The 20,250-nt window shown below is 39.7% G+C and overlaps 1 protein-coding gene and 1 long non-coding RNA gene across 3 annotated transcripts in view; one reads left to right on the forward strand and one right to left on the reverse strand.

Annotated features, from left to right (window-relative positions):
* Window positions 1-20,250, forward strand: part of LOC105689465 (complexin) — a 146,956-nt gene that overhangs the window by 101,223 nt on the left and 25,483 nt on the right. The window contains exon 1 of one of the 2 annotated variants that reach the window (XM_048651067.1): window positions 6,948-7,054. The exons of the other annotated variant lie outside the window; for it this stretch is intronic. Within the exon in view, the coding sequence (XP_048507024.1) occupies window positions 7,042-7,054 (13 nt within the window). The 5' untranslated portion in view covers window positions 6,948-7,041. Of the gene's footprint in view, window positions 1-6,947; window positions 7,055-20,250 lie in introns of those variants that run through there. 2 annotated transcript variants of the gene reach the window in all.
* LOC105689466 lies at window positions 7,793-9,197 on the reverse strand. Its single transcript, XR_001103248.3, has 3 exons — window positions 8,969-9,197; window positions 7,996-8,183; window positions 7,793-7,927 (listed from the first exon to the last, which is right to left on the reverse strand). It is a non-coding gene; the product is annotated as an uncharacterized LOC105689466 (long non-coding RNA).

Genomic DNA, 20,250 nt, shown 5'->3' on the forward strand with positions numbered 1-20,250 from the left:
CACGTGCTGGTGCTTCTGCAGCTTCTGCTGCCGGTGCTGCTGCACTAGGGTAGGAATTTTATTAAGCGAAGTTGAAAAACATTCTTCGACTCCGTTCCTTCCTCATCATCCCTCTACACACAGAGAGAGAGCGTGTCGAGCGGGCGCACAAGGGATATTTGAAATTCTCATAATTCACTTGGCAAGGGAATTTTTAAATACCGCAAAGTTGCGGGTATATAAAACAGGTTATTGGTATATAATAAAAATATGCTCGCGTACGGTTCGTACATGCCTGTACGTAAAGGCACGTGCGCAGAACGAAGATTAATTTATAAATTTCATTACTTATCCTCTAAATTTATCGTTAGCGAATGCTCCGGCGAAGCTGTGTACGTGTGTTCGAATGATCTCATATGTTAAAAAAAAAGGAAGGGGATACGATTTTCACATGGGTATGTACATACACGGGTACAGTTGATATTGGAAAATTAACAGAAAACTACGACTTACGTTTAGACTTTACTACTTTATACACAGGATAAACATATCTTCCATGCTAGTACGTAACAATACATGCGTGGGGGGGTTACACACACATAGGCGAATACCGTGTGCCATCCTACTTAACTCTGAACTATGGGACAGATAAGACGTAGACGTCGACGTCCCTCTTTATTTATATTGGATGCTAAAAGCGCTACGAGAATCTATTTCCTTCAATACCTACCGGCTACGGGACACGAGAAGCGAAAACTTTTCGAATAACGATCTCCTGATCCTGCCTCTTTCCCTCGGAAGCTAAATGAATAAATATAACACCGTGTACACGTACGTAGGAGCAGGTAACGGTCTAAAATCCAAAGGCGAAAGGTTGGGATGCAAGGAAGAGAAAAATGTATAATTCAGGGAAAAGAGCAGAGGAAATATCGAAAGGAGACTGGGAGGGGGCGTTTATGCTGAAATAGATAATAATGAAGGGAATAACCCCTGCTGACGATAACCGCGGAAGTGAGTTTATTTAAGCCGTCTATTTCATTTCTCTACCACCCAGCGCCGGCGGCTTAATTTTACCGAGGGTGTTAAGTACACCTTTATATGGAACATATAACATATCGTTTTACCGTGTTATCCGGCATAGAGAAATATCGATTATGCCATTGGATAATATTTACCAATTTCGAAAGCCTTTGCACCCTATAATTTTCCTTGAAATTTTTTCGTTTATTTCTCTACGGTTATTTTCTTATTTGGAACGACGAACTTGAGAAATCGAAGGACAGGCGAGAGGGATGAACTCTGCGATAATTTCACCGGTGATAACTTTCTTCAAACGGAAAGCGCAGAAAATAAAAAAGAACAATAATTGAACAAATTGGTATGCGGGTGAGGGTGTTCGTTTTTAATCGCTTATTCGAATCCTCTAATTCTAATTTTATGATTAAGAATAATGAAAAAAGAGAATAAACTTTATTATCAAAATTAAGAGTTTAATAGAATTAGCCAAATTAAGGGACGTGTGAAACGACTTGGAGCTTACATTTGTATACCTTTTATGTTCACCCATATTACACGTGTATTGTTATATTCTCGTTCTTATTATTTCGCTTATTTTGTTACTGCGTTACGTTGAGCATTCGGTTGCTCCTGCCGGTGCCACCGGTGCTGCAACAACGCTGCAGTTTGTTGAGAGAGTGTAGAATTGTGAGTGAGCTAGTAGCTGTGTAAATATGTTAATTGTCTCACCCTTTCTTCTGCCGTACTGCACCGTCATGAAACAAACGCGACAGCGCGAGGTATATATACATATATATACGTACGTATATAATCTACATATTTTCGTTGAGCTCATCCCGTTGCAGGTTATACAACCAGGTGACGTTAACACCAGATTATCCATGTCGAGACCAATTTACCCCACAATATGTCATAACCTTCATACATATATTATTATGTACGTACGTGCGTTTCTTTTTTTTTTTTTTTTTTTTTTCATTCCGTCTCTCTCGCCACTGGAAAAAAAACGAATTTTCATCCCGCTTCGTCGGTACGAATCTCTTCTCTTTTTTCACATCCACCGTTTCGTTCTCTCTTTTTTCGTTCAATTTTATTTCTCGTTTGTTTTCGGAATTAATTCGCAGCGTGAACGGTATTAATCGACCGTGATGATTGTATTTTTTTAAAGCGTTAATTCGCCGTCGTCATTTCTTTTTTTTCGTTTTATTTCTTCACACATTTTCATTCACCATTTTATTTCGTCTTATTAATTTCGGCTTGATCGTCGCTGGTATTTCCGTCTTTAATTAAATGCCTATCGTTCGATCTTCCCACCTCTATGTACGTATACAGGGAATGAAATTCTCTCCCCGCGTATAGGGTGACGGTAAAGAGCGACGAGGAGGAAAGGGGAAATTGAAGGAAAATTTGCCCCTTCTACCGCTGTATAGACGGTATCTGAATTCAAGGAGCGTCGTTCATCTCTACGGACCCAGAGACTATAAAGTCGTGGTCAAAGTATGCCCGTATCGCCAACCTTTGGTATGTCAATATAGTCCCGTTATAACAGCCCGTGTCAACGCTCATACCACGTAACATACATACATAGGTATACATATATATATACATATATATGTACATGCATACGATCAGCGAGAGGGAGAATTGAGCCTCGTCCTGCCGCAGATCCTCCAGGGAATCCCCGAGGAACGAGAGGAACTTTCTCTTCCTCCCGCCTTTCTTGGCCGGATAATCAACCTGACCCGATATTAGCGAAACGTGAAGGCATCCCCACCTGACTGCAGAACCTGCCGATCATGTACCTACATAAATAATTATTGGACCTATTTTCATCGTCCAGAAATTTTTGGCCGCGGTACGTGGTACGATGAATAAAAATTCTTCGCGTTAAGACCGCTCGGGCTTTTTCTCTTCTTATTTTATTCAGAAGCTTTTATATCTTTATCCTTGTTATACATTAATTCCTTGAATCTGAGAGATTAGGTTTATACGGTTGAGGAGGAATTAAACCCTTCAGCTTTTCACGTTTTTTTTTTTTTTCTTCCTTCTCGCCTTTTTCTCGCACTTAAGTTAATACCTTCTCCAAAGTAAGATGACTGAGAAAATTTAAAAATTGTGGGCAGTTTAGGTGTAAGAAATCTGAGAAAGGAGAAAAAAAAAAAAAGGCGTCTACGGGACGATAGGAACGAAAGAATTTGGAATTCCTCAACGTTTTTGAGAGCGTGTTGCATGCGTTATTCAACGGTTTTGGGGCTGAGGAGAGGGGCAAGGGGTTGCCCGCTGCAGATTCTCGTATTTATTAAGAAAATTCTTTCTCGCACATTCGCTTTACTCGGTTGAGCTTTTTTTGGGCTTCCATATACAGGAACTGAGAGAAACGTAGCTGCTTTCTTTCTTCATTCCACGCATTCACTTATTCATTCATTCATTCGCTCGTTCGTTTATTTATTTATTTATTTGTTTCATTTGATTTTATTCCTTCGTACAATTTCGCTCGTTGTACATTTCGTTTGAGAGAGAAACCGCGAGTTGCGACGTGGAACTCCTGAAATTCAACTGGAATGGAAATAGTTAACCTGAAAAAAGGATGGAAGAAGAGAAAAAGGTGCGCATATACGTACCAAGCAATCTACGAAACGTTTTAGCTAACATGTGCCGCAGCCATGCGGTAGGGGCGAAAGGATTCGGTTTTTCGATCCGCATATATTATGTACATTTTATCGTACGAAATGAGAGCACATTTTTCGTAACACACATTCTATTCTCATCTCTTACCGAAACCCACACTTTTTCAACGTGTCAAAGCATTTCTCATTGTCTGCTACGTACGGCGTGTACAACGGAATCCCGAAAGTTATTTACTACCCCATGTTAGACAAGGGATAGTCGCCACCCCTTTTTCTACCCTCCTTCCGTTTTCTTACTCTTCCTGGTTTTGTTTTTTTTTTTTTTTATTATTTATTTATTTATTTTTTATTTTTTTCACGAAACAAAGTACCGAGAAAATGGCTATGATTGGTAGAGTTAATCAACGCGGGGTGCAAACGTGTTTTTAGATGATGTACAGAATTGTTTGATAAGCGAACGAGAACGGAAATAAATAAATGAAGGAATCGAGGTGGTGAATTCTTGGACAATACATGTAAGCTTGTACGAGGGAACGCCGCGGGGCATTCGAGGAGTTTGACAATATTGAACCAGTAACGACGGAAGGTTTTCATTGTGTATCGTGAAAAGAGGAGAGAACGAATTTACCGTTAAAATTGTTAATCGAACATTTTAGAGAAGGGTGTTTTCACCGATGTTTCCACTTATTTTGAGTTTGAAATTAGGTTTTCATTATACGAATTTCACGATCGTAAAGAAGAAGAGTTTTTCAGATCGCAAATGACGGATTCTTTTTCGTTTTTTTATTCACCTTTAATTTGTCTCTTTTTTTTCTGCCTTCTTTCTCTTTTCACCCGACCGAAAAAAGCCTCTCACTCTTTCGACGGTACGATGAATTTTTGAAAAACAAATCATGGCTGTTCGAGAAAAGAGAGGTGTCGGTAATTTGTCGGCGTAGTTTTCATCGCGCGATAAAAATTTCAAAGAGAAAAAAAAAAACGAAAGAACAAATTGTACGGGTGTTTTGAAACGAGGGGGTAAAAAAAGGTACGCGATCGACGATGGAATCGAATATCGTTTAGTTGTAGGATCGTAGATCCCCGTGCATGCGGTAGGTACGTGTTATTTCGAAGTATAGTCCAATTTAGCTAGAGTGGAACTTCCAATTATGGTCGAAATCATCGTCGAAACTTATACTCAACGATAGGAGATGATAGCTGTGGAATATCGACTCTGCACTCGTGCTCAACTCGACGGTGCTAAGGGTGCCAACCCCCATTATTTCGATGCAATTTTCATCTCCTTGAACCACGTTATTTCTCGATATCCATCGCCCTCGTTTTATCCTCCCAAATTTTCCGTTATCGTCGTCCCCGCTTTTTTTTCTCTCCTTTATTTCCGTTGTTATTTTTCTTTGATTCGCAATTCTTTCACCCTTTTCTATACCGTTTTTCTTTCCAATTTTGTTCATTCTCTCGTTCCTATTAATTTATCACTTTCATTCTTCTCATCCATCACGTCTGACGATCTCTGCAACGTAGGTACGTACACGCTATTCTTTCATTCCTTTCTTGCCACCATTCTTTCTATCTCCACAAACTATTTAATATTTATATATACAATCTCTACCCTTACATGTTGAATATTTATTCAATCCCCATCCATCCATTCATCCATCCATCCATCCATCTATCCATTCAGACCTTCGATTTCAACCGCAGAATTTTCCACACCGCAATTAATTTCAAACTCCTATCAATTCGTGAAATAATGAAAATGAAATAAAAAAAAAAAAAAAAAAAAATTATAACGATACGAATTTTAATTTTTTTTTTCTTTTTTTTTTTTTTTTGTCATAGTTCCCTCGACTTTTCTTCAGTCTCGTCAATTTTTCGACAACTCGGCGTGTACCGAAGAAAATTCCGATATTATTATATAGCTGAGGCGCGATATAATCGTTCACTCATTGTTCCCGGGCTAGGGGACGACTTTCTGGTTGAACGTGCTATATGTATATATATATGTACGTTGTATGTATGTAGGTGAGTGAAGTGAGGAGGTTGATGGATACGAGCCGCTTGACTCCGGGTCATTAATTACTCAGCGGCAAGCGAGGCAAGCGAGCTCTAGCAGCCGATTGTTTTTGAAAAAAGTTTTTCCGCAACCCAATTTCTATCCATAAAGGTCCGATCCTCCCCTTTCTTCTTCAATTACCACGTCAATCCAGAATGCTATTAGATCGAAACAAACCGCGAATTAAACCGTTTTATTCGTTATTTATTTACTCGATATTTTATTCCTTCCATTTTCTTTCTATTTCCCAAGAAAATATACAAGTCCGAAGAAAAGTAATGACGATTGTAGGAATTTGAGAAAAGAAAAAAAAAAAAAACGGCGGCGACAACGGAGTAATTGACGCACGTACGATATGACGATGTTTTTTCAAATTTCATTTTCCATTATAAACTTCCGAGGCGTACGATTTCTCGTTTTCCATTATCTGGAGAGAAAAATGTATAGGTACGTATTTCTCATCATAGTCTACGATTTTTCCGCCTCGATTTTCCAAGTAACGCGAGGCGATCTTCTCTCTATACGTATACTGTCATCGGCAGCTACGCGAAATATGATTGTGGTGCTCGCACCCCGATTTTCCTTCACGTTCCGATATAATAATTACTCGAGAAAATTCAGGGAAAAGAGAATCCGAAGGGGAGAAACGGGAGGAATTGAAAGTCGAGGAAGGGGATGAAAAATACTAGATCTGAAGTAAAAAGAATGAAAATAGAATTGAATCAAAGAAGAGGAAAAACACGAAGAAATGCGTGGATGAGAAATACATCACGTCGCGTTGCAATCGAAAAATCTAGGGCTAGTTGGAGAGAAAATTTTACACGGTGTAACATTAGAAAAATGTGAAAATAAAAAATCACGTGAGCGTGTAAGTGTCGAGAGTAACAAACGCTATTTACATACATATGTAACACCGCAGGGCGTCGCGACGCTTCGCCGTACCTGTGCGGTTCGTTTCGTTTCGTATCGTTTCTCTTACACGAGCAGCGTACAACGTACGATTCGCGCAACCAACCCCCCTCCCTCGTTTTCGAACCCTTATCTCCCGGTTCTCCCACCAGCGCGCGTCATCCCTTCCATTTCCCTCCCGCCCCTATAGTTTTGGGGAAGAGAAAAGAAAAAAGAGGAAGAGATGTTTAAAAGAAAAGGAAAGAGAGTATTTCCCCTCTCCGTCGACTCGCTATGACCGAAACACGCCCACTGCGCCGATGGGTGGGGATTTTCCGTGTACGCAAGGGGTTGAAGTGTTAAGGGGGTTGAAATTTCCTCTGGGGTAGGGAGGGTCTGGGAAGCAGGAACAACGTCCGGCCGAGACGGCGCCAGTTCTACTGCCGCCACCAAGACGAGCGCAACACATCTAACGCCATGGACATACTGGGTATGTCTACTACAGACAAAGCATGCTGCTTTCTTTTGACTTTCAATTCCTACTTTTTCTTCTTTCATCGGTATCCCTTCGTTCGTCAACTTTCCTATTCTCAGCTCCCTCGATGGCGGCCCTACTTGTATTAACTTTTCCCCTTTCGTTTTTCATTCGGTTTTTGCGAAGACAAAATAGAGTCCTCTATTTTTAAATTAATTTTCGCTCGCTGTTACCTGTAATCCAGTTTGAAGATAAGGTTCGCGTTACGCTCGCAAACGATCGATAAAATTTTACATAAATATGCACGGTCATATTAGCCTGTTTCTATGTGGATTAATTTTGTGGATCAATCCACTGTACCGGCACCTTCACAAACCCCCTCCCTCCCGCCCCGCCGCGACTCCCGGGTGTGTATCAAAACTATCTATACGTTGTACCTACGCTATATTTGTATATTTTCATTTGTCGAGCAGCGGAAATAATAAATAAGAAAGACTTTTGGTTAGACTTTTTTTTTTTAGTGAGGTGCAGTGTCATTTTTTTTATTCTTCGATTTCTCACCCCTCCGAGGTATTATGAGGAAGTTTTATCAATATATAGTTCTTTGAACTTTTATTCAATCAGTTTCTTTTGACATTTCTTCATCTTTGTTTACGTGCGTGATTTGTTTTCTTTTTAAAAAAATCAACAAATTCGGTCTCATCGAAAGATCATTTTATCTGCAGATACAGCTGGCCTGTGCATATTGCTTTCTTTTTAATCCATTTTTCTCAATCACAAAAATGTTTCTCAAAAGTCCAAATTCTAATCAACTGCGAAAGATCGAAATCCAAGAAATTCGCTGAAAGCTTTTCAATTTCGACTTCGTACGGCATTATAGTGTTGTATCTGAAAACGGAAAAAATGAGAACGTGGAAAATTGAATTAGAAATACCTATGTTACGTGGTCAACTTACCATTGCGATCGTCATTCCGTTTTCCGATTCATTGAAACGCGTACTCTGTAGTCTTCGTAAATGAAGAAACAAAAAATGGAAAAAAAAAAGAAACCAATGAATAACGCAGCTCGAAGAATCTATCGAAGTTGGTTTCGGAGCGTTCGTGATGCTGTCCTCGACGTATATCTTCTCGCTCCCGTGGCGCTCTGTGAATTATTATTAGATTAACGAGTTAATTATAAAGTAAAGCACAGCGGAGTAGGAAATATGATAGTCGAAAGGTTTTTCCGCAAAAAAAAAAAAAAAACTTCCCCCTGTTTCTCCCGCAGGTGGACACGGGGGAGGTAGACGGTTGTTAATCATCGGCATTAATCCGTCGTTGCGAGACGCGACGATGCCTCCCCTTCTCCCCCGTCCACCGCCCCTCGTACAATACGTACAACGCAATAAGGAAATCAAATTAGAACCTCCGTAACTAGCGAAAAAAAGGAGAATCTCCGTTCAATTGGTGTTTATCATTTGTAAAAAAAATCTTCGTCCATCTAAACTTCGACTTTATGAATTTATATGAGATCGATAAGCTGATGTTGCTGACCGTGGGTCACTGGAAACGGTGAACCGCGAACTTTGATTGTAAAAACAAAATTGTGTGACGTACGTAAGAAAGATGATCCTACTTATCTCGTAAGAATACTCGGAATCGCTAATTAATACGCGTTATAACGATTAATGAAATTGACTAATTAACTAATTATATGTTCGCGGCTCACATCGTATTTCTGCTCGATGAAATTATGGAATTGATAGAATTCCGTTTTGTTTTTTCAACGCGCAGCGATCGCTCCTCAGATCACTGTTTGACAGATCATTAAATTTTTTTCTTCTCGCAAGGACAAAGGACAAAATTTCTTGGTTGCTTTTTATTGAAAATCTGGACTTCAATTTGGGTGATCAAAAGAATGTTTCTTTCTCATCTAATTCAAATCCTTACCTGTTCAATCGTCGTGACTACACGATTTTTCTACAACGACCGTTACCGATCCGACGAAATCCTGCTTGGCAGGGTCTCAAACGTACGACAATGGCAACTTTCCGATGCAACTGCTGCGGCTTTGCAGATGCAATTAGCGCACTTGATACCACGACCAAAAGCACGAGGAAAACTGTTAACCACTTCATGTTGCAAAGACTTCGCGCCGAGTGTGAAAACAATCTGTGAAGCATCCGCGTTTATGTAAATCAACGGAACAGCGAAACCGTTCGACGATAACGCGAACGGACTCGGAGTGACGTATGGGAAGATAAAAAAAAAAAAAAAAACACGAATGGAAGACGAGAAAAATTCATTCATTCATTACTCCTCTCGACGTTTTCAACTGCGCACAAACGCTATCGCGTTATTCGCTCGTACGTACACCACCACCTATTCTGTATTTCGACGGTTAAAAAAACCACATCCGCTTTATTACACGCATAGCGACTTCATCGCCGGTCGTTATTAACCTCGATATAATTCACGCCCGCTTAATAGCGTAGAAATTATTTTACGATAAATTTCACCTCGATTCGCATTTTCACCGTTCATTTCATTGAAAATTAACTTTGAATTTTTTCCATTATTCGTATCACTTGAATTCGGTAAATTGAGTAGGTATATCGAAAAATTTCAAGAATTCAAAGACATCGAATTAACGAAAAGAAAAAGGACATCGTATAAAAAGTATAATTCTATTCCCCGTGTCATTCCGGCTATCACGTCAAACCCGCGCAGATTGAAATTATCATATTAATGATTCATAAATGAAGAGATGGAGAATCTCGGTAAGAACGGAAGGTAAAAAGAACTCGGTACCCTTAGCATATTATAATAACACTCATAGGAGCAAACATTCGCGAATTGTTTGCAGTTTTTTTATTATTTTTCGTCCTTTATCTTATTCTTGTTTTTTTTTTTTTTTTTTTATTATCAGACCCGACTCATGAATAAAAGATAAGTGAGTAAAAAAAAAGAGGGTGACGGCGTAGGGGGAGGACTCTTGGTCCGATGTTAATGCAAACAGGCAGCGAGTCGAGTGGAACGACCACGTACCTTTGCCCGAGGACCAGAATATTATCCTTATTGAAGCCGTTTCACCTCCTGTTCCTTTTCTTTCACCTTCCGTACCCCGCAGTTCTCGACTCAACTCACCCAGACCCCCCGCCCCCCCCCCCACCCACCCACCCTCGACCCCATCAATCTTATTAACTAGACCCTGGCGTGTTTAGATATTCGCTTAAACTCTTCAACGATAAATTTCGGATGTTGGAGAACACCCTTCCTAACAACGCCTAGTAGACGAAGAGAAAAAGCTCGAGAGGGAAAAGTGAGAGACGAGGTAGCGGATGGCTGCTACTAAGTCGGAATCACGATAAGCTCTCACAACTGATAGTAATTATAGAGTGCAAGCTCTACGTAGTTTGCGGCTGAAAAGGTTCGTTCCAAATCCTCTCGCGGCGACCATCTGTTCGGATAATTTATTCACCTCGCTATACATTTCGTCCATGCTTAGAATCGTAACTGCATGTAAATTTTGTTTTAAATATCCTTTGTTTTTTTTTTTTTTTTTTTTTCAATCCAACATGCTCAAAAGAATCGAGATTTTCGAAAGAACGAAGATTCCTAGTTGCCTGCAGGAATCTATTTCATTTTTGCTTCCTCCCGTGACTCCGTAACTTCGCGAGAAAGCGGGGTATGAGAGGTACGAGGAGAGGGCAAAGGGTAGGTGAAAAGGGTGGGAATTGTTATGGGTGGTTAGAAGTTCCTCGGCTACTTCCGCTGCGTAGATTCTGAAGCATCGGGAGCATCAGCTTGTACCGTACATACCTGTCTATACTTGGAGCAAGAGTTGCTTGCGCCGGTGCTCCTACTGGTTTCTGGGGTGAAATAGCGAAAATTATTCAAAGCCAGCAATCAACGGTTTCGCATTCCTCTTGCTTCATCGTCTTAGTTTAGTTTTCCCCAGAGTCATTCCCTATACACGCCACGCTACACGCTCCGAACTACGAACTGCTACACACGGATACTTTTGCACACCCGCTTCGTATTACCGTACAAAGAAGACGAAATAAAGATAAGCGAGGAGGAACTGAATAATTATGGGGAACGGTTAATATTATACTAACTCTAATTATGAGGAGGAAAAAAAAAGAAGATGGATAATTCGGTCGCTCGATTATTATTATTTCTCAACCTGACGAGTACAAAGCTAGCTTTTTGTTTCAAAAGTACATAATTCTCTCGGTGACATTTTTTTTTCGACGTTCTAATTATTTTTGGGTTTTTTTTTTGTTTGCTTTTTTTTCCCAACGACGCGATTACTCTTTGTGTCTGAAAAATCGTAGCTATGCACCGAAGATCATTTTTTTTCTTTTCTTTTTCTTTTTTTTTACCTACTTACTGTGCTTATTATTTGATAGAAAGAAAAAAAAAAAAAACAAACTAGAGTTGAAAGGACGAGGGGGTTGATAGTTGAGAATTAATTGTTTGCTTGATTAGGTATATATTTATAGATTGAACGGAGTGTGTCGGTTTGATGGGCAGCAGCCGGAATTCGATTACCGCGAGTTAATTTGAACAAACATTATAAACCTTGTACTAAGGGGTATGTACTCGTTCTACAACAAGACTGGAAAACCAGCCACTGCCGCTCCTGATGCTACAGAGTGAGTAGCGTGATATTTGCAGAGTAGACAAAAGAGGACGACGTACAATTTACGAATTAAAGTGAATAAAGGTCACTTTAAATTCTCGCCTCGTACAATACCGTCTATCGCGTTTAAATACAGGTCGTCGATGAAAGGGAGAAAAAAAAAAAAAAACCAACAGACAATCCGTCAATGTTGAAACGTGCGGCATGGTGAGAACCCTAATTTTTTCTATCTTTTATTTAATCTACGCGTTACTTGAATTCTTCGATTAATAATTATCGAAGATCGAACAAGCTATTGCTCGATACCATCCATTTAACGTAAAGCCACCGACAAGGAATCGAGGAGAGTTTAGAAAAAAATTTCGGATTATAAATGACGATCATAATGAGTATTTTTGGTCTTCCCTTACGTTCAACCTCGAGACGTGACAAGCCCACGTGATATTATTACCGTACTACATGTTAAATAGACGTAGGTAATGCGCTACTGTAAATGGGTATGCCACATACCCAGATACATTTATACGTATGTATACCGTAAAGCTCCATTTGGGTCAAGACCGACATTGCGGAAGAGAGTCGTCGGAGCTTTTCGTGTCGCGAGGGACAACACCATCTCCTAGTTTATATTATATCGTAGATACCGTTGCAACGTATACATACGTATACACCTTACATGCACATGCGTGAAATGTTCAACATATACGTATACCGTATAATGTATACCTTGTTTTATTTTTGCCACATCGCATCGCAGTCACTGTGCTTTCGTAGAACTTATTCTATATCGGGTGAAAGGATGTTGAAAGTAAACCGTGAAAGAAAACCTAGTCCGAAAACTACCCTTACGATAATCAGCTCTCAGTTTTACGTTTCTACTTCGTTTTTTTTTTTTTTGTTTCATTGCAATTTTTCGACCGAACAATGTTTGCAGTCGATATACATACATAACGACACCGTGCATGAGTTAACGACGGACTGAATACGCGAAAATTATAGCTCATACTCGACTTCGAGCGCTCGCACGAGCTTGAAGTAATTTCAAGATTTTAAGTTCGTACCGCACGATTAGATTTTCTCTGACCTCGTTCGTTGGATTGCAGCCCCCGTTTTTTCAATCGCATTCACCGCTATGATTTCGACGACCTTGACAATAACGCTGAGGTGGAAGTTTTTCGGATAATTATTGTCATTGTCACACCGATATACATTATATTGTATATATCTACGATACAATATACAACGATCACGGGATGGTAAGGAGTTCTTCTTCGTTGAGGATAGTTTGGAACAAACTTTAATGGGGGATAGAGGTGGACACTGGAGAGTCGAGTTTTAAAACAAGTTAACTTAGGTCGGTGTTATAATTAGAGGCAACAAAATCCGGGTCCGTAACGCTAGACTAGTCCAGGATAAGGATGGTTGAGGCAGGTCGGCAAGCTGTTACCTCGGTCTCTAGATTACTGGTGTGTTTCGCAAACTCCATATACTTACAATTAGCCGAGTTTAATAGCCCATGCGTTGACTCTATTAAAAATCATTGGCAGTGCTTGATCTTAGGCGCTCTCCGGACTCCCTATTTATCAAAACTAGTTTTCAAGATCGTTGTGACGTGTATGAGGACTGATCGACTTCGCAGTTTTGCTAATGTAATTTGAGGTGGACTGATAGACACGGTGGTCGTGTATATCCACGTACCGTACATACTTTGGATTCATAAGTGGAGAAGTTTTCAGCAAACTGCTGTTGCGCTGCTGCTGCTGCTGCCGCTGCTGCTGCTGCTTTCGTCTAATGCGACACACGCGAGGCGAGCCGAATATTGGAACGATTTGGTAAACGTCGGTGATATTGGTCCCGCGATAAATCATATCTGCTGCGATATTGGAGACGCCTCGAAAAAGGAAGAAGCGAACGAGAAGAGAAAAAAAAAAAAAAAAACATTAGAAACGAGAAAAATAAATAAAAGAAATCCCAGCTGGACCGCACGATGTACGCGCGTTATGAATTCTGCTCGGTTCGCGAACCCTATCAGAATCTCCGAAACCGCGCTGCGAGTCAAGTCCGCAAAAATAAAATTTTTAATATTCTTTCTTTGAAAAAAAAAAATAATAAATATGTGAATTCAACTTGTAGAATATGAATAATCAGCTTATTTATTATCGTACAGTAGTAAGTAAATTATTCCTCGTACCTCATATTCTAATTACATTGAAACATTGAAATATGAACGTAAAATCTTATCGACTTCGTAGTATACGGGCAAGTAAACTGCTGCTGCTGCTGCTGCTGCAGTTCAGGTTAACGTTTAAGGCTTAAGGGTATTTAATTTTCCTTCATTCCATTGTACTTCATTTTATTTTGTTTCAACGTTTTTGCACCTACGAAAGAAATTAATCCATAAACTTCCAGCAATTAGCGAAGGGCTTGCTGTACAGTAAAAGTCCGATGCATGATAACCAGAATGTTGAAATGTTGACATAAAGCAGCGAAAAATATGTCATTGAAGTCAGGTGGCGAAATTAAATCTGCTGTCTGATTTTGAAAATCTAGCAAAATCTCGGCCACAATTAAAATCTTTGTGAAGCCAAATAATTTTTGAGAAATTCTGTCGTATCTCTGGAACTCATCGAAAATTTTTTGGCGATTTTCCAAAAATCACGTGGAACATTTGGAATCCAACTCTTCATGAAAACGGAAATCTCGAAAACAAAAAAAATCGCCAACCAGATAAATGAAATCTGATACGTTCCGGTAAAAATAATTTCAAAATTGGATGCAAATTAACTGCGAGGCAGAGAGAGAGAGAAAAATTAAAACGAGAAAAACGAAAAGAATGCAAGGTATGTAAAACAAAAAGCGAAAATCGATCGCAGAAAAAAATGAGGGTTGACGGTTGTGTGTAAAGTGCGCCTCTTTGGCGTGTTGGAAATCGTAAGCTCTGCGGGAATAGGGTAACGGATAATCTGCAATCTAGGATCCAATCAATGGCTCAGCTGCAGCAGCAGCGGCGAACAAGAAACGGAGTTAACGTTCCCGCCAGTGGTACAGTTACCGATCTCATCTCATTGCACCCAATGACGCTGATGCCGCTGTTGAGGTTGGACAGCTCGACGTATTTCAAAGACGATAAATCCATTCGGTTGATTGGAATTTGTAACGCCCGGCCATGGGGTCCATTCCGAAAGATACCGGTCGATCTCGTCCACCAAACTATGCTGAGTTGTCCGAAAGTACCGGAATTGCAGAAAATCAAAAAAAAAAACAAACAATGATTACAGATTCTGGTCGACATATTTGTTCACGTAAATAAACACGCGAAAAAAAGTAGAGAACGATCAATGATATTCCCAATTGGCTTCGCAGAACCTTTTTTTCTCGAAACACTTTCCTCTGTGAGTATTCTTTCTTCTTCGACCCCGATTTCTACGATTTACGCCCGCAACCCTCAACAGGATAAAGGCGTCGATCGAGGAATAAAAAAAACAACGGAAGAGAAAAAAATCGAATTTATTGAGGAGGAGACCGTCAGAGCGAGCAAAACTCGTGGGGGTGGGAGAGAGAGAGAGTGGAAGTTTATAGAGAGGGTATATATACGTACATCATAAAACGAAGGGATTTCGGGATTACAAAAATGCGAGGAATCGTTGAACTTTTAAAAGACCGCGTAAAAAATCGAACTTTTATACCCAACGGGTATAATAATATCCCTCCCTGCAGACGTTCGTTCGCTCATAAAAGATATAAACTTGTTCCCGATTCTTTCGACATTTTTAATTTAGGATGGCGCGTCGATTTTCACTTTCATTAACATCGTCATTTTTCTTTCGAATCGTTTTCTGTGCACCAACTCTTTGTTTCGTCCCTCGATACGCGCGGATATTAATGTTTCCATTTTCCATTGATGTGTTTCAGGTAAGAGTCACTCATCGTCGAAACTCGAAGGATTACGTTTTTAAGGGCTCGATACCACTCAGTAGGTCAAGAGTCGGATAGGTAAGTCATAATTGACGACATGGATGGTAATTTAAATTACTGGAAAAATTCTGGTTTATGTAATTGCGAGTGTTTTTTATTTATGTATTTATACTAATTATCATCACTATTCGTACGTATCACTCCGAGACGAATTAAAAATTTTCAAAGAAACGAACGAATTGATATTTTCAATTTCGCTGGTGACACTCTATTCAACGGTTTTAGACAGGTATGTCTTTTTTCGGAATATATCGTCGCTTATGTATAGCTTTATATATTTCTGGTTTTTAGCCACGCCCAAATAACCTCGGAATTCCTGCTTAGCATAATCCATATCAAAAAGGAGAAGTAATTTATTCACGTTTTGGTCGGAACTACCTGCGGGGGATATCCAAAACCGCAAACCGAAATAGGTACATACATACGGATACCTATATACCTATACGGGTATAATACATACTTGTGTGTACATACTATAGGTCGGTAGAAGTTGAGAGATATGGAAGCGGAAATCCTGCTTTTCCAGCCGCTATAGGTATACGTGTGCGAAATATATCTATCTACGTGGTGTATATGTTTTTCTTGTACGCTATGCGAACAGTGCCGCGTCCCGGCTACTGCGAAATCACGGTAACAACTTCAGAGAGCTGGGCACCGCCCACTACTCGAGTAATTCGCGACTAAAACCACCGAAGCTGCAAGTGGTTTAGCCTGCAGAGTTAATAGAGACGCGGTTGCATGCCTCTGATATTAACGCCGAAACGAAACGTAGAAAATAAACAAAGGAATAGAAGAAAAATGATGAAAAAACAGAAAAGCAAATTAAAGCTTCATTCGAAAGCAAGGTAAATAAGATACACACCGTTCTACGAGTACGTAATATGAAAATTTCAGAACCACCCTCGCCCACCTTGCGGCATTCCTCTTCTTGTTTTTTTTTTTTTTTTTTTTGCAAACTGTTATTACTTGAACTCCGAATAGTAAGCCGGTTTGTTTTTTGTTCGTTCGAAAGATTACTTATTCCGCCTCAAACCACGTAGAAAATTTTAAGGAAAAGTTTTCGAAACATTTCTCGTTACATTTTTCCTACACATTCGGCGTTGAATTCCGGCGTAAGGATTATTTCAATTTTCTGCTAATAATTAAATAAATACCGATATCGTTAATATCATCATGAACCATTTTCAATTCACTCGTTTCCGATTATTCGTTGTTGCCGAATTTCATCGTCGGTCTTGAGCGGGGGAAAAAACTGTAAATAAAGAAAGGTGAAGAAAAAGAAATTAATCGGTCTAACTTTTTTAAGATTCCGCGGGATTTAGGTTTGAAAATTAATAATTTTGCTTATATTCCTACGTTACTTTGAGAATAAATGTGAAGGGGTTGATGAATTATCTCGATTACTCTCAACTTGACAAGTTCTTCTGACTTCTAACATTTGACCAAAATTACGATCATGAAAATTCCCACGCACATATTTATACTTGACAGGCATGATCAATATCCGTCCAAAGTAATTTATATTATGCCTTTGTACATAGCTGTGCCGTGTGAGCCAAAAATGTAAAATAAAAATTGAAGAAACAAAAAAAAAAAAAAATTAAAATCAAATCAAAAAAAAAGCTGACGTGCTTTTGATTCGGCGCAACTTTACTCCCTCCGGCCTTTGCCTAATCGTCGGGAAAGGGGATCGTTCGTTTCACCGTATAATACATAGTATTATCCCCCTGCGGAGTTTGTCCAGCGGTGTAATTCGGTCTACAGTGATTGCGCTGAATTGCGAGTCGAGAAACAGAAAAAAAACAAAAAAAAAACAAAAAAAAAAAAACGAAACCCAGAAAAATCCCCAAACCGCATTTTTCTTTGCGCCTATATTTTCCCAGTTATCCCGGTGTGCTCCGGTTGCTCCCATTGTTTTTTTTTTGGTTTTCTTCGATTTTCGAACGTGTTGTTGCGATCTTGTTTTTTGATCTCGTTGCTGTTGCTTTTTCACGTCGAGGGAGTTACGTGATTTCGTACGTAACAGCTAACCGCGGGTAGAGGCACACGCGTAGGTACATACATCGGACGTCCCTCTTTCGCTCGCTGCTCGAATGGTGATGTGACAAAATTTATGAGATTTCGTTACCGCGTACATACCTATACGTGTCTATGCGTGGGTGTGTATAGTACATAGGTAGGTAATGTTGGTTATGGGTATACTTTTGATGGTCGATATAACGGACTCTGACATTTTGATATACCTGCATCAGCTACACACAACCAGGGGAATGATTTTCGAGATCAAAAAGTTCCGCTCGCTCGTTTGTACCCGCGACAACACCGCTAAATGTACATTTCGAATGGAAAAACCTCGAATATTATTAAATTTTATCGTATACGAGTGAATAACAAAGTTAGATTAGTTACCATGTACACTTACTTGGCATCGGATCCGGACATTCTGATGACCAAATGTCATTTTTTATACAAACATGGAATACATTATCAGTTACAAAATTAATCCTCTTTCTGTTTCTCTTCGTCTCTCTAACATACGCAAGAAACTAGTTCATCGCGATGTAGTTTCATTAGTTTCAAGAATTTTATCATCATCATAACTTGAACAAAAAAAAAATAGTCGCATCAGAAATCCTGTTTGAAAAATCGACAATTACTGTGGATGAACAAAACGATCGGTATATCGAAACAAATGGTCGTTCGTTTGTGTTTTTTCGTTTTTTAAATTCCTTTCCCACCCTCATAAAGTTCAGTTCAACCTGTTCAAAGTTCATCTAGTCATGGGTGATTTATACTTTTATAAAAAGTAGCGGCAGCGCCGGCACCCCTCTAATTTTTCTTACAGACTTTCACGAAGTCGCGTTATTTGCGTCTTGGCATTCTTTTATTCTATTTTATCCTTTTCGTTTGTTTGTTTGTTGTGGTTTTTTTTTTTTTTTTTTCTTACGGATAGTTTTGTTATTTTTCTTCTCAGTCGCCCGGGTGGCTAGTGAACAAACTTTGTCAATTTCCCTCGAAGCCGCACGTCGAGGTAAAGACGCGGAGGAAAATCGGCGGTACGCGAGAAGCAAGGTACGGGGAAAACCGAGACATTGGTATATAGTTATGTACCTACATAAAGATTACATATATACGTGTACGTCTCTATGTACCTGGTAAGAAGACACTCGTGGTGACGCTTCTCAGCTTCTACCGCCGCCGTTTCTACGGGCAGGAGTGTTTTGCAGATCTGATCATTTTCTGGATAACAGTTTTCACATCCCCTTTTATGCGTCGCTAGAACTATCCACGTGCACACACGTGTTCACCTTATTTATTATACGGTCTAAATACGAGCGGTTTTCGCATGAAAAAATAATTGGGTATGACTACGTTGGAAAAAAATTTCAACGGAAAAAGAACCAACGGATGAAAAGTTTTAGGGGCTTCGCGTGGAGAGGGATGAGATATTAGCCGGTGATAAAAATGAAATGAAAATTGTCGGTTGATTTTTTTATTGAAAAGATGTTGGACGCGGTTTTTGTTGAACGGATTGGATGAATTTTTGGTGTAACAGCCAACGCGAATATCTCGAAAATTGGACACCCTGTAGACGAGGTTGATTTGAAACATTTATTAGTAGCCGATTACGGGACGTGGAAAATCTTTGTGGAATTTAATTACCGTGATATAACCTTATCGTAATCAATATCTATTACACTGTGCGGGGTGTAATAATTAGCTGAATATTATAACCATTACAACCGCGGACCACCGCGCGGTAATGGAGATTAGTGTTTGATAAGGATTTAGAAATTTAGATGAAAATTCGCTTAACGGTATTTAGACGACGTACGGGGGAGGATTTTTGGTTTTATCATCAACCGAACGAAGCGTGCAAATAAATGGTCCCGGTCGATTTGAATTTTACATTTGCATAAAAGCGAACGACAGCTCGCCGTACGCTCTCGCGAGTATGTGTGTGTACATTCTATTTCATACCTGCACGTACGTACGTATGCAGAGAAATATATATGTATATTTATGTATTTAGATACATATATATATATATATATATATATATATGTACATCGCTTTAAACGCGCGAATCATCGTCGCCATCGTCGTCGTCGTCGTCTGATCCCGACAAATTTACACTTGCAAATTCAAATCTCACCTAATCCGCAAACAATGTAGTTTTCAAGTGGATATCACTTAGCATTGCAGAAAGGAGCGGATAGATGGGAGCGGTGTGGCGAGGTGCGAGAAGGCGCGAGAAACCGAGCATTGAATGATGTTCTAAATCTGGAGTTCGGTATCCACAACTCGATCCTCTTTCCCTCTCCCTTTGCTCTTTCTCCTCATCCTCCGCCTTCCGCTGCAGGAGGCACTTAGGGAAATTATCGGATCATCCTTCCCAACACTCTGAATATATCTCTCGATCTCCCCATCCCATCCGTACCGTTCCCATCCTGCGCTTCGATTCCCGCGCTACGTAGGTATAGGTATATACCTATGGGGTCGGTATTACCCATACAGAGAAGCGCTGTCGCGACCGTTTAAAATATTTATCGTCATCCCCGGGTCTATATATAATTCAGGATATCCAAAAGTGAGCCTTATTCGTATC

Source organism: Athalia rosae, chromosome 2 (genome assembly GCF_917208135.1).
Source record: "Athalia rosae chromosome 2, iyAthRosa1.1, whole genome shotgun sequence".
In the NCBI taxonomy this organism is placed as follows: domain Eukaryota; kingdom Metazoa; phylum Arthropoda; class Insecta; order Hymenoptera; family Athaliidae; genus Athalia; species Athalia rosae.